General features: G+C 50.3%; 3 protein-coding genes across 3 annotated transcripts; 2 read left to right on the top strand and 1 right to left on the bottom strand.

The window, feature by feature from the left end:
- Nucleotides 1-689: 689 nt before the first annotated feature.
- Nucleotides 690-2354, top strand: N7462_004713 (threonine aspartase 1; the record flags this gene model as incomplete). The annotated part of the gene is made up of 5 exons (XM_057076439.1): nt 690-796; nt 851-1050; nt 1127-2023; nt 2084-2193; nt 2250-2354. Coding segments are annotated over 5 exons (1419 nt in total), but the record flags the coding sequence as incomplete, so codon positions are not given.
- A 615-nt stretch (nt 2355-2969) lies between these two features.
- N7462_004712 (TFIIH/NER complex subunit TFB4) lies at nt 2970-4186 on the bottom strand (the record flags this gene model as incomplete). Its single annotated transcript, XM_057076438.1, has 2 exons — nt 2970-4063; nt 4141-4186. 2 exons carry the CDS (start codon nt 4184-4186, stop codon nt 2970-2972), a joined length of 1140 nt encoding a protein of 379 aa, XP_056935943.1.
- Nucleotides 4187-8600: 4414 nt separating this feature from the next.
- N7462_004711 (UNC45-central domain-containing protein) lies at nt 8601-11202 on the top strand (the record flags this gene model as incomplete). The annotated part of the gene is made up of 2 exons (XM_057076437.1): nt 8601-8681; nt 8764-11202. The coding sequence occupies 2 exons, from the start codon at nt 8601-8603 to the stop codon at nt 11200-11202; spliced, it is 2520 nt and encodes an 839-aa protein (XP_056935942.1).
- Between the last annotated feature and the right edge of the window lie 1569 nt (nt 11203-12771).

Here is a 12771-nt window from a genome sequence, read left to right as displayed (position 1 = left end):
CGGGGAGGTGCTTACCTAAGAGGCGGTCACGTCGACATCATGTGCCATCAAAATCGGTTTACTTTAGCAAGTGCGGATGTCACCGCAGTTAAGAAATATACTTGCAGGTTAAGCGGTATGGAGATTAACAAATGTTCCGCCATTGCCTAAAATTTTATTTTTGCTGAAATGAATTGAATCGGAAGGAGCAACGGCCATAATGCATCTCCGCCCACAACAGTTTAGTTCCACATTGTTGATATCGTGTGGTCAACTGCCCTACACATTTGACCTATTATTCCACGTCTGCAATCCTACTATCCTTTAATGGAACGTGTCCTACGCGGCATAGTCCTTTCATTCGTTCTTTGCATTCATACTTTTCATTCCTAGAACCGATCTGGTCGTCAGCTCTCACCTCTTGCCTCACGGCAGATTCTCAAAGGTGTAGCAGCTCTGGAAAGTTGGTTTCACGTGGTGCCTGCTATCATACAGGATCGTCACGGTGGATTAAGTCAATTCTGATTTCAGATCAGACGGTGCACAGGAAGCATCTTGTGTTGGCTTTCAACTCTCTTGTTTCCACTTTTATCCGACGTTGTACACGCTGTTTCTTCACCCAGCTTCTCTCCGCAAAGAGCGGCAGCGGTGTTGGCTATTCGACGTGTTCGAGCCCTGCCATTCTCTCAATTTCCGTTCCGCGAGTCAATATGGGGAAAAACAAACGGAACGAGGACCTCTGTGCCATCTTCGTGCATGGGGGAGCCGGGTATCACAGCCGCGAAAATGAGTCCAAGCATCTTGAAGCTTGTCAACAGTAAGTGCAATTGCCTGTTGAGATTATGATATCCATACTGATAATTATGAAAAGGGCGGTCAAAGCAGGAACAGCTTTTTTGCGGAATGGCGGCACTGCGGTTGATGCCGTTGAAGTTGCCCTCATGGTGCTCGAGGATGCCCCAATCACCAATGCTGGATATGGCAGCAACCTAAATGTCAAAGGTGTGGTGGAAGGCGATGCATCCATCATGGATCATCTAGGTCGGAGTGGTGCCGCCGGAGCAGTCCCCAGTAAGTCTTCCAATCCCAACCTTGTTGATTGCCTTTCGTCGCATGGATGGTTTATATTCTGACTGTTGATTTGTAGCTGTCAAAAACCCCATCATGCTGGCCCGCAAAATCTATGATCAAGCCCATAAGTCTCCAGGAATGTCTCGAATACCCCCAAACTTTCTTGTCGGAGAAGGGGCCGCCGACTTTGCCTGGAATAATTCGGTTGTCATTGTCCCCGACGATGCCCTAATCGCTCCGTCTTCGCGGGTGCGCTATGAGACCTGGTGTCGTGAGATCCAGCAATGGGAAGAAGAAAACCCTAAGAATCCTGAGGAAGAGCCTGTTAACCCCTGGCTCCGTCGACCATTAACCCCTATCACGACTCGCATTACCCGTATGGCTCCAGGTGCTCAGGAATCGATTAGGGCTGAGATGCCAAATCTCAATGCTATCAATCTCGATGTCAACGATCCTCTGCAGCTACAGAATGGAAGATCCATGGATGGATCACCTCCAAAAGCGCGCTCCGCTCCTATCAGTCCAACCACCTCTACCCCCGATGCATTTGAGCCGGCTCGCGCCAGATCCTATTTGTCGGCGGAAGAGTCGCGTGTTCAAGATGTAAATAACCCAGCTGAGGTGCGCAGGGACGCGGTCAATGACACCGTGGGGGCGATTGCGATCGACAAGTTTGGGAACATTGCAGCAGGATCTTCTTCCGGGGGAATTGGTATGAAGCATCGAGGCCGGGTAGGGCCTGCAGCACTAATTGGCATTGGCACCCACGTCATCCCAGCCGACCCCTCTGATCCCGAACAGACCACCGTGGCTGCCGTCACCTCTGGAACTGGCGAACATATTGCCTCAACATTCGCTGCTAGTACCGCCGCAACTCGCGTCTATTACAGTCAGCGCATGGGTTCTGCAGGCTCTTTCGAGAATGTAACTGAGGATGAAGCTCTCCGTGCAATGGTAATCAAAGAGTTCATCGGTTAGGACCCCTTCAATCTGAATATTTTCGAGCCATGTTAAAAGCTGACTATTTGCTCAGGTCATCCAGCTGTGAAGCACAGTGAGATTGCTGGTTCCATCGGTATCATGTGTGTCAAGAAGAACGTTGATGGCATCGCCCTTTACTTCGCTCACAACACGGAGTCATTTGTGAGTTGGCCTTTAAAATTTTTTTGGTCAGGTTGAGCCACTAATCCCAACTTCAGGCCGTTGCTTCGATGTCCAGCTTAGACACAGTGCCTTCTTGCTTGATGTCTCGCAACCAGCGACAGGGTCCCGTTGCCCAGGGTGGGATAATGTACCGTCCCGGCAAGTAAGTGGTCGCGCGCATGAAACTCAACCATATGGCATTGAACGTCTATAGATGCTGACGGAGAGTGTCGACCAGATCGAAGGACAGCAAGAAGCGAAAGCCTGACCAAGATATCTAAAGGACAGGCATTCCACCTCAAACACCATATCTGGTGGTTCTAGTGATACTACAGAGCGTCTGTTGACGCTTTCATTTCTGGTGCTGGCCCCTTCTACTCATCACGCCTTTTCCACTAAAATTCAGTTTTATTCTTCTCTTGGCTCTCTATGTTACGGATTTTCGGCATTGCGTTCTGCATAGCGACCAGGTCTGCTCAGTTGTTTCAATGGCATCCTTTCCTCCTAGCCATCGCCGCGCAATCGTCTGGTCCGGTCTGACCATTTGTGCTCTCCTTCGGAGACTACATGCGCGCTCTCAGCCAGAATTTTCTGCTTGCCAAACTGCTTAGGCTATTGCCTGCATGTGCATATTTCTAATTCCCTAGAAATCCTAGAAATTTCAAGAATCTGCTCGACATTTCTTTGATCACATTGCGGCACATATATTCCTTCTCGAGTCCAGCGAGAATAGGGGTCCAGGTAATTTGATTCTTGTAGATACCTCTTTCGAATTGTCAAGGGCCAGGAGTTGGTGTTCCCGTTGACATGGGAGTTCCCACTGCCGAGGCCCCGTTGGCTCTCTTCTTTTTCTTCTTCTTTCTCGGTATAAGAGCAGGCTTCCCGCCATAATCACCTATGTCTAGAGGAGTTCCACATGTTAAACAAGTACTTTCTGGAGGCGGTTCGCAGAATATGCTCAAACAAATGGAACAGACGAAGCCGATATTCACGACACGTCGGTGGCAAAAGCAGGCCGCACGGAAATCCACATCCACCCGAGTAGGGAGCACCAAGTGTTTCCGCGAGCGCTGATCAGGCAAGAACGCCATCATCAGATACTGGAGCAACCCACGCGGTTCCGACAGGGACATGTACACGCCCTTGGTAGCGTCACAGGCCTGCTGCAGGAAGACCGCATCGCCGCTGAGCTTGCACACATCGATCGGGATGTGCAACCGCTGACAGGCGAATATGCCATTCATGACAGGGATATACTGGTGCGCTGAATCGCTGGACCCGCTGACCGAGACGATCAAGATCCTACTCTGGAGCCGCTCGTCGTCATTTGAAGCCGAGTATCGACCGGGCGCGGGCGGCGCTGCCCCGGTGCCGCCGCCTTCCGCTGCTGCCTCCTCTAGATCGGCGCCACCATGTTCTTCAGCCCAGGCAATTGTACGTCGGTTGATATGGCTGAGCGCTAGAGTTAGAGCGCCTGCTAGCATTGTCGATGTGTTGCTGCGGAGGTCGTCACTGCTAGTCGTGTCCATCAACTCTTTCAGGTTCTGAGTGACTTGTTCCTCTACTAAGCGGAATGGGCGGTATTTGTTTGTCTGGGTTTTCGATGCTCCGCCTCCATTCATCGAGATGTCCCCATCATGATCTGCGGATGTTTTGGAGGACTCATTGTGCTGTGAAGGATATAGCCATGCTGCTTTTTGGCTGTGTGATGCGACAACAGCGACCTCGTTCGCATAGTTGCAAGCAAGATGGGCATTGATGAAGACGAGAATGTTTGCGACAGCTTTGGAGAGAGGTAGGGAATCTTCGAGTAAGGCCCAGGCATGCGGGTTGGTATCGAGAACGACGGTCAGGAGAGAGGGCGCGAGATCTGGAGCTTTGTTTAGTAGTCATTCTCAAAATAGAGGGAAGGGGGTTTTGGGAAGCACGTCAGAGCGAATCACGGACCTGTCACACCGAGCTCATAATGCTCGGAGGCATCGACGGAATTCATGGTGCTCGGCGGGTTCGATGAGGGCCGAGGCTCATGATGAGCTGACCAAGCCCTAGGGTGACCTGATTTCAAAAAGTTCCCAAGGGGGGAGCAGGCTGGAGGCCGCAACTGAAGCTGCGACAAGAAGGATCTTGGGTGCATGTATACCAAATAAAGTCTGGCAATGCCTGGCGCTCTTCTGCCGGTCTAGTGCTCACCCTCTCGCCGCTTTTGCTCGCTGAGTAGAATTGAGCACGCCCCTGACCCACCAGAGCTGGCCAGTGATCATTAGGTAATCAACCTGATCAACTCACTGAGCCTGATTAACGTAATTCCCGCCCGGATCACCCAGCCGAGCGGATCACCCTTGCCAAAATCGCGTCTTTCTACATATACGCCAACTTCAACCTCTTACCATGCCACCAATTCGCTCTGAATCCCGACAAAAATGGGCCAATCAAGAGGGCAAACTTTTTTTCGCTCTTATGATCCTGAAATTGGTCGTTTTAATGGTCTTCGCGCAACAGCGAAGCTGTACGAAATATCCTGCACGATACTATATACACGCGCTAGTAGCCGAATCTCACGCCTTAGTACGTAGTATAATCTGGGGCATACGGATGTAATTGGAGATTTAGTGTATGGAATTTTTTGCCATCTCTTACCGCTCGTTTCCTACTATTGCTACCACTTTTAGGCTAGTTTCCAACATCCTGCAACTTCCACCTAACGTCCAAGCCGCACTTATATTTCCTTTCTCTATCTAAGATCTATATCTCTTTTAAATGCATACATTATATTAAATTATGATTTAATTTTCTAATTAAAAGATCTAAGAGGAAAATCTAAGAATCTAAAGGGATATTGGAAGAATCTACTTTAAGTAATAAATATATATCTCTCTAAGAACTGTTGGATGTTTGATGCTGGTGGAATGACATGCTATACACAGCATCAAATACTCATAAAACGATAGCAAGAAAGCCAAGACCTGGTGTAGAAGGGCTTCTAAAAGAGCAAGAGCAAAAAAAAAAAAAAAGATAGAGAGGATCACAGATCCCAGCTGGAAGCAAGATCCGAGGAAAGGGCTAATAAGCTAGAAAGTGCTTTATTAGCTACTTGCTCTTCCAAATATAAAAATGATTTTTTTTTTCAAAGTCTCATTAAAGACTCCAGATTGAAAAAAAACTCAAGGAAAATAGGGAAAGATAGTATATTGATTAAGACGCGAACATAAGGCATAAATAAAGGGTATACAAATAAAGGACTGTAACCCAGGATAAAAAGTGGGGAGAATAGAAATAAATATAATATAGGAAAATAAATTTGTAAATAGGACCCTTCAAACCAAAGCCCAAGGCCAACGTTACAATAAACCGTCACCATTCCAGCTCCAGAGTAAGATATGGATGTCTACGTATAATGCCAGATTTGATACTGTAAACTTGCGCTTTACTATAATACAATTGCAGATGAAGCTAGGTCGCTGGTGTTACACATCTGTTCTGTATAAAAATGCGAATGGTATTTATCGCACTGCCATACATTTGCTTTTGTGTTTTAGGGGTCTCTCTCTCTATCACAACGTCATGTTATGACATTCCAGGGGAGGTAAAATTCGTATACATAATCCATCATCATTTTATCAGAACGTTTGTTCAATTATATAAAAGCCAACTCATTGCGATACCTCGGGGCTCATAGCGATATCCCAGTCCCGAAGGTACACACCTATTGGTGACACCTTCTCATTTCAACTTGTACTATTTACTAGCTCTAATAGTTCATAGTGCGTCATTGGACAATGAATTTGGGGTTCCGTTTATTTTCATGAGTGAGGCGCCTGGCTGGCCACTGTCAAAAGCTTTGAATTCACTCGGATCCGACCTGGGGAACCCCGGAGTAGCCAAAGTTGTCTTTCGGCTAGGGGTAATTACCTGGAAGCTTTTGCAATTGCGTTTTGAAACGATCGGCTCCCTCTTCGAGAACAACCAGTCCTTTGAAATTAGGGAATGCCTCTCACGAGGTCATCTATTACATGATCGATATTCCTTGACCATACTACGTGGCCCTTTCACTTCTGAAGCCGAAATTTTTGACAGTCTTGCTTCTGCGTTTATAGAACACGCAGAATCTTTACGGTTATCGCATTATTGCTTTATAGTGCCTGTTCCCTCACGGGCCGACTATCAATCCCGCATGGACTATCTCTACTAATGGCCACACCGGAGCTGCCGCAGTATCGCGATATAATTAGTTCGGATTTAAATTCCCAGTTTCAGGAGGGCTTTCTTGCTTCTATGGCTAAATCATTGGGCAGGGAGTTGAGTCCCCGGTGTCTTGGATCGTTTGAGCGAGGCCAGATCTGCTGGAGCTTAAGTCGACTCCTATGTCTATATTCATTTGATGGCCATGGCCTTTTCGCTAGTGTTTGGCGCTCTATGCACGGCTCAGAGTATGATCTAGGGCAGTACTTCTTACAAAATCGACGTTCGACTCATTATACCCGACTGTATCAGGAAGTTCAACAAGAGGATCAGCTGTTATCGAGTATCAAAAATGAAGAAAAAGATTGTTTTCGAAACAAACATCTCAGACACACAATCGCGAAGAAGTTGACCCTCATATCCGCATGGAAAACCCAGTATACTGTTGAACCATCGCGGAAACTTCGGAACGATATGTTCATCACTTCTCCAAAATTGTGGAAGTGGATCGAACAATGCATGCGTGACTGGGAAGTACTAATGAGTGATAACTCTTCTACTAATTCAATGCTATGTCGCCTTTAGAGTAAGAAATTAAGGGATAGAGACTAGAATAGCTAAGTAGTTAAATTAGTAGTAAGGAAGGAAGAAGATGTAAAGGGGTCCATTATGACCAGTTGCTACGAAATAGTTAGTAAACTAGTTATGAGCTAGTTGCTGACTAGCCATAGGTGATCATCACACTGAGCAATCACTGAGTCTGAGCCTGAGCCTAAACACCCTCGCAGATGCGGCGGCAGCCAGGATATGAGTTCCCCACCCACCAGACTTTGTGCGGTATATATAGCTGCAAGCAAGATGATCGACGCGAAGACTCAAGAGTGAGCTCCCAGATAAGGTAAGTCACGGGACGTTAACTAGGCACTGATCTCCGATGATTCTTTTATTTTGAATCACGTGAGGATACAGTAGTTTCTCCTTTTGGGTTTGATCTAAAGAGGCAGGGAAGAAATAATTATTTTTAAGTATATCAAGGCCCATCATACTTAGGTTGGGCTCCTCGCCTAGCCATCATCATAATCTTGTTACATACGTATGTAGCGTGAAACACAGCCTGGATCCTTATCGATATGTGCACGGCATATATATATACTTTACACTGACATTGCTCGATGGGTACATGCACATGCGAATGAAAATCATCTCAACCTGCAACACTCTCTCCATTACATTGCCGGTTATCACAGAGACTGAGAGAATCTATAAGTGTTATTTCTATTATTTGACCAGCTACTTTATATAGTGACTCACATTTGGCTATTTATTTCGAGTGTTCTGAGCCTCTGGGATCAATCGGAGACGCGGACGAGCATCTCAGGCGCTATGACGGCGTGTACTCCGTATGCAGGAGACTGGAGTTCAGGAATGAACCTTTGAGGATGGATTCCCTCAGATTACCTCGAATGAAAAAGCAAATAGGAACACTAGATGCGGTCCACATGCTCGGCCCCTGCGGACTCCGATGCTCTGTACCGCGTTTAACTCATCCCCCCATCGGAATCGGGTACAGGGATCGACCCCCTGTCCTATACTGTGTACTCTGTCCTCCGAGAGACACCAAGTTCGAAGTCAGACGAGGCCAGGACGCCTTGCAGTGTCTGCAGATTGAACTTCAATGAAACCCCGAAGCAGATGATTATCAGCAACGTGTGGGCGTCGGTCGCTGTGGTTGGTCTTATCAAGAACGATTGATAATGGCCCTGGTCGCGATGGCGTAAACATGTCCCGTAATATTAAGGCGGTCATCGCAATACGCCGATACCAGCCTGGACCCCCGCTCCCGCCACTTGGCCGGTTGGTGGGGGCCCGCAGCGCCGGTAATCTGTATGCGCTGGTAATCTGCGTCCGGAGTAAATGTCCAAGAGCCAAGATGATCGACTGAAGAGAGCCTCTGGGACCCCGTTGCTTTTTCTCCTCGACGCCCTTCAACTGATCAGATAAATCGGTCTTCCTCCCACTCGGTCTGATTTTCCCTGTTAACTGAGCCCACTCGAGCCTTCCGCCTCTCCGCCTTTTTTCCCCTCACCCCCAAAAAAAAGCTCCCACCGCCCACGCTTGCCTTCTTTTCTCCTTCCACGCGCTGGTGCGAGAACCCCCTCCCTCGATATCCCCGATATTCGGACCTTCTCTCCTGTCTTCGCAGCGTGCTGCTCCTCAGCACCCCTGCAATGGTTCAAGCAACGGGCGACGAGCGCGCTGTTCACCTGGCACGGGAGGCTGTCGAGTTGGTTGACGCCGGCCACCGCGAGGTACGTGATTCCCTAGTGATTTCCTGACGAAGGCCTTAATTCGATCGGTGGCATGGGTACTGATACGGGATCGAGTCTCTAGGCCGCATCGCGCAATCTCCGAGAAGCACTTTCCATCGCACCCGATCACCCAGATGTCAAGGCCGCTTTTCTCAAAATCCAGCAAGAAGAAGAAAATGGCCACCCGCTCCTAGACGTCTGCCGTCGTTACACCACTCGCAAGGATGAATCTGCCGGAAAGGAAGCTGCTGCATATCTTCGCACGGATGGGCTGAAACCCCCGGAGAATGTGGCGCTCGAGTCGTTGAAGCTGCTGTTAGGACAGCGGGCCCATGCTCTGTCGGCCCTCCAAGACGAGATCATCTCGGGGCTTGTGCGACAGAACGCGAGCGTTCGCCAACACTTCTCGAATGAGCTGCAAATCTCCGTCACCACTTTTTTCGATGAGATCTACGATCGTGGCGATGGGGCCGCTGTCTGCTTGGACACGGTGGTCTTAGACCCCAATGTATGGCCCTCAGAGGAAGCTCGCTCCCACTGCGAGAGTGAGCTGTTCCAGCTGTTTCTGGCCAAATTGATGGAATCCGGCCATGATCTGGACGGACGGGCGCTGAAAGGAATCACCCGACTGCTCGCGGTGGATGCAGACCGACTGCAGCATTTGATCGATGACGAGTCCTTCGAGGTCATTCTTACCTCCCTGGACCACCGACTCCCGCTGGAACTCCGCAGCCAAGCCACGTTGGCAACGGCTAAATACCTGGAAGTGGCCAAAGAGGCCGGCGAGAAACAATTTGCGGCACTGATCACGGCTATGATCAGCAAAGGTCGCCTCGACGATTTGATCATTGCATTTTCAGCGGTAGCCGCCGTCTTCCCTGTCTCCCCGGCTGCAGCCGCCAACGTCTTCCTGTCAGACGAATTCATGAAATCCTTGACCCCCTTGGCCACACGGGATGCGAAGCGTCGCAAGGTAGAAATTTCGGTCCTGGAGCTGCTGAACGCAGCATGCATCAACCGCTCTTGTCGTGAAGCCATCACCAAAAACTTCTCGGAGTGGCTTTCACACACTCTGACCAATGGTAGCGATGAGGGCTCGGAATTAGCAGCGGTTGTTCTGGCCAAAGTCAGAGCCTCCGAGACTACCCACTCATCCACCGAGAATGGTAAGGTCCAGGAGGAAAGCATAGAGGTTTCTGACCTGGTGCAACGGTTTAAGGGACTGATGTCTGAACCCAAGGTCGAAAATATCTCTCACGCTATTGAGGGATTAGCCTACTCTTCGGTCGAACCATCGGTGAAGGACCAGCTCGCCAAGGACCCTACCTTTTTGCGCGACCTGATCGGTGTGTTGAAGACGCACACCACCAACACCTCGGTGCTCTACGGCGGTCTGATGATCATTCTGAACCTCACCAAATTCCTTCCTAACCTCTCCGACGAGCAGAAGAAGATGTCGCAGCTTAAGGATTATGCGGATGCCTCTACCGGTCAGGCGAGGGCCCCCATCGACCCCCGAGATGAGGATGAGCGGGTTTTGACTCGCTGTGGTGCGTTGATTGACGCGGGAGTCGTGGAACTCCTGGTCGAGTCCGGTCGGGTCGCCATGCCCTCTATCCTGGAACTCACAGCCAAGATCCTATTGGTCCTGGCTAGACGACTAAAGTCCCGAGGCACGCTCGCTCAGCAAGGTGCTATAAAGTTGCTCTTAGGATTGTCCATCCCGAAGCAGGGTAACTCCATGGTTGTCACCGAGACCACCCAAACTGCATCCCATGCGCTGGCTCGAATTCTTATTTCGGTTGACCCTTCACATGTCTTTCTGTCGTCTGGGTTTCCCCAAGCCACTTCACCCGTCCGCCCTTTGCTTTCGCTTTTGGTCATGTCCGAGAACGCAACCTTTTCTGCCGAGCAACCGCGTGACCTCCTTCCCATCTTTGAGAGCCTCCTTGCTCTGACCAACCTTGCGTCCTACCCCCGTGATGATTCCCCCGCCGAACTCATTGTACGCGAAGGATGGTCCGCCATCGAGGATCTTTTGTTGTCCAGCAACACTCGTGTGCAGCGGGCTGCCTGTGAACTGGTCTGCAACTTGATGACCTGCGAATCAGGCATTGTCAAATTCGCAGACGCCTCCAAGCGCGCTGCGCAGCGACTTCATATTCTACTAGCGCTTACCGATGCGGACGATCTCGCCACCCGCCGCGCTGCCGGTGGAGCGATTGCAATGTTGACCGACTACGACGCCGCTATTGCGGCCATCCTGGAACGACCCCGCGGCGTGGAGCTGTTGCTGGGCCTGTGCCAAGAAGAGGACGAGTCTCTGGTTCACCGTGGAGTGGTATGTGTACGCAACCTAACCTGCACGGCGTCAGGTGAGATCGGAGCCCGCGCAAAAGCTGCCGTTCAAGCTGCTGGGGGCATCGACATCCTGACAGCGTGCCTTAAGAAGACGTCCAATCCGGCGGTATTACAAGCCGGCGTAGAAGCCTTGAAGCCGCTGGTACAACCATCGCAGTAGGCGGCGGGCCTTCTCGTCTTTTCTGCTCTCTCCCTTGCTCTCTGATCTTTCGTTCTCTCCTTTGGCTCCAAACTTTTTCCTTTGCTCTCCGATGGAGCAGACGAGCGGGCACCGCATTCATTCGCATCCAAACACTGGGGGCTCAGGATGGGCTCCGGTGAAAGGGGGGTTGTCCGCTGGCGTTAGGTTCTCTTTTCTCTTCTTTTTCCCAAGCCCACCCTCTTGGCCCCCCAAGAGGGTGGGCTTGAAGCGCCCTCAATTTTTTTTTCTATCATGAGCACACGGTTTGGCTTAGCGATCTTCTTTTGTATTTTTCCCCCTTTATTATTCTTGGAATCTTCTGCGACCGGGGCGTTCTTTTATTTGTTCTAGGGCCGGCGCCACTGAATTAGTGCCATCCTTGTCTAGCATTGGGGTTTGTTGCAGTCATAGAATATGGATTTCACGAGATTCCAGTTGATCTGCTTTGGCAGTATGAGATAACGAACCAAAACGGGGTTATATGTTAATGTTCTGTCCTCTATCATTCCCTCATGATTCATGGTAGATTTTTAGAGATGATGTACGTGTTATCATGTATTGATTGTCCTGAATACCCTACTTATCCTGAACATCCGCTCGATGAGAGTTTATTTGTAAATGTCGGATGTCGGGCGTCTGCCTGTCTGTACGTCGTGCTTTGGTGGCTTGGGCAGACATCGGCCATTGGGCTCAACTTTCCTCGCTCTCCCTTGTCTCTCCATTTTGCTTTCTCTCCTCTCCCTGCTTCTTGGACCCCCTCCGTCTTATCGACTTGGCCCCCGGCACCATGCTAAATGAGAGCATGACGGCTACCAGAGAACAACGCTATTGGTCTGAGCCGAACCGCCCGGTCCTGCAAGCCGGCCCATTCGGTCGGATGGGCTTGGAGAATCCGACACTAGGATGAAGTAGCACACGACTCTTCATTGTCACAAGACCGGTTGCAAGAGAAAGGGAGTATCCAAGCGTCTCCGAGGACCCAATTTCGCCGATAAAAGCAACGCGAGCCTCGGAAGACTCGGAGACCCGGTCACGGGGTCTCGGGAAACCACTGGAGGAATGGGAAATGCGACGGGACGAAACCTCAGGACGGTTGAGCTATTGCCTGCGATGGGGAGCTAACGCTTGAGCGCACGAGCGATTGGTATCCGGGTCGCCTCGACTGAGTCCGTAATCGTCCCTGGCCAGTGACCTGGCAAATGACGTACAAAGCTCACCTCTGGTTATCGCCGAGTCCACCCCGGAACCATGGAGCTCGACCCCGCGGATCGACAAATCACCGCCGCGGCCGCACGCACACCTTGAACCCGTTCGGCCTCAGGCGCACCGAGCTTTTCCTCTTCACCTCAACCTTCACGACCTTCGCCCCGTGCAGAGTTTTTCTTCCTCACCGCTCCACTGACCATCAGCCCCCACTTGAAACAGGTACAGTTGGTCTTGAAGCTCTCCACCGAAACATTCCCCTTCTACCACCCGCCCCCTCCCTCTCCGTTGTTCCTCATGGCGTCTTTCACTCTTCTTTCCTTTGTGCGTCCGCTCACCTGATCA

This window comes from Penicillium macrosclerotiorum, assembly GCF_028827735.1.
Source record: "Penicillium macrosclerotiorum strain IBT 26536 chromosome Unknown utg000003l_segment0_segment0, whole genome shotgun sequence".
In the NCBI taxonomy this organism is placed as follows: domain Eukaryota; kingdom Fungi; phylum Ascomycota; class Eurotiomycetes; order Eurotiales; family Aspergillaceae; genus Penicillium; species Penicillium macrosclerotiorum.
Note: the sequence above shows the minus strand (reverse complement) of the source record. Positions and strands in the feature narration are given on the sequence as shown.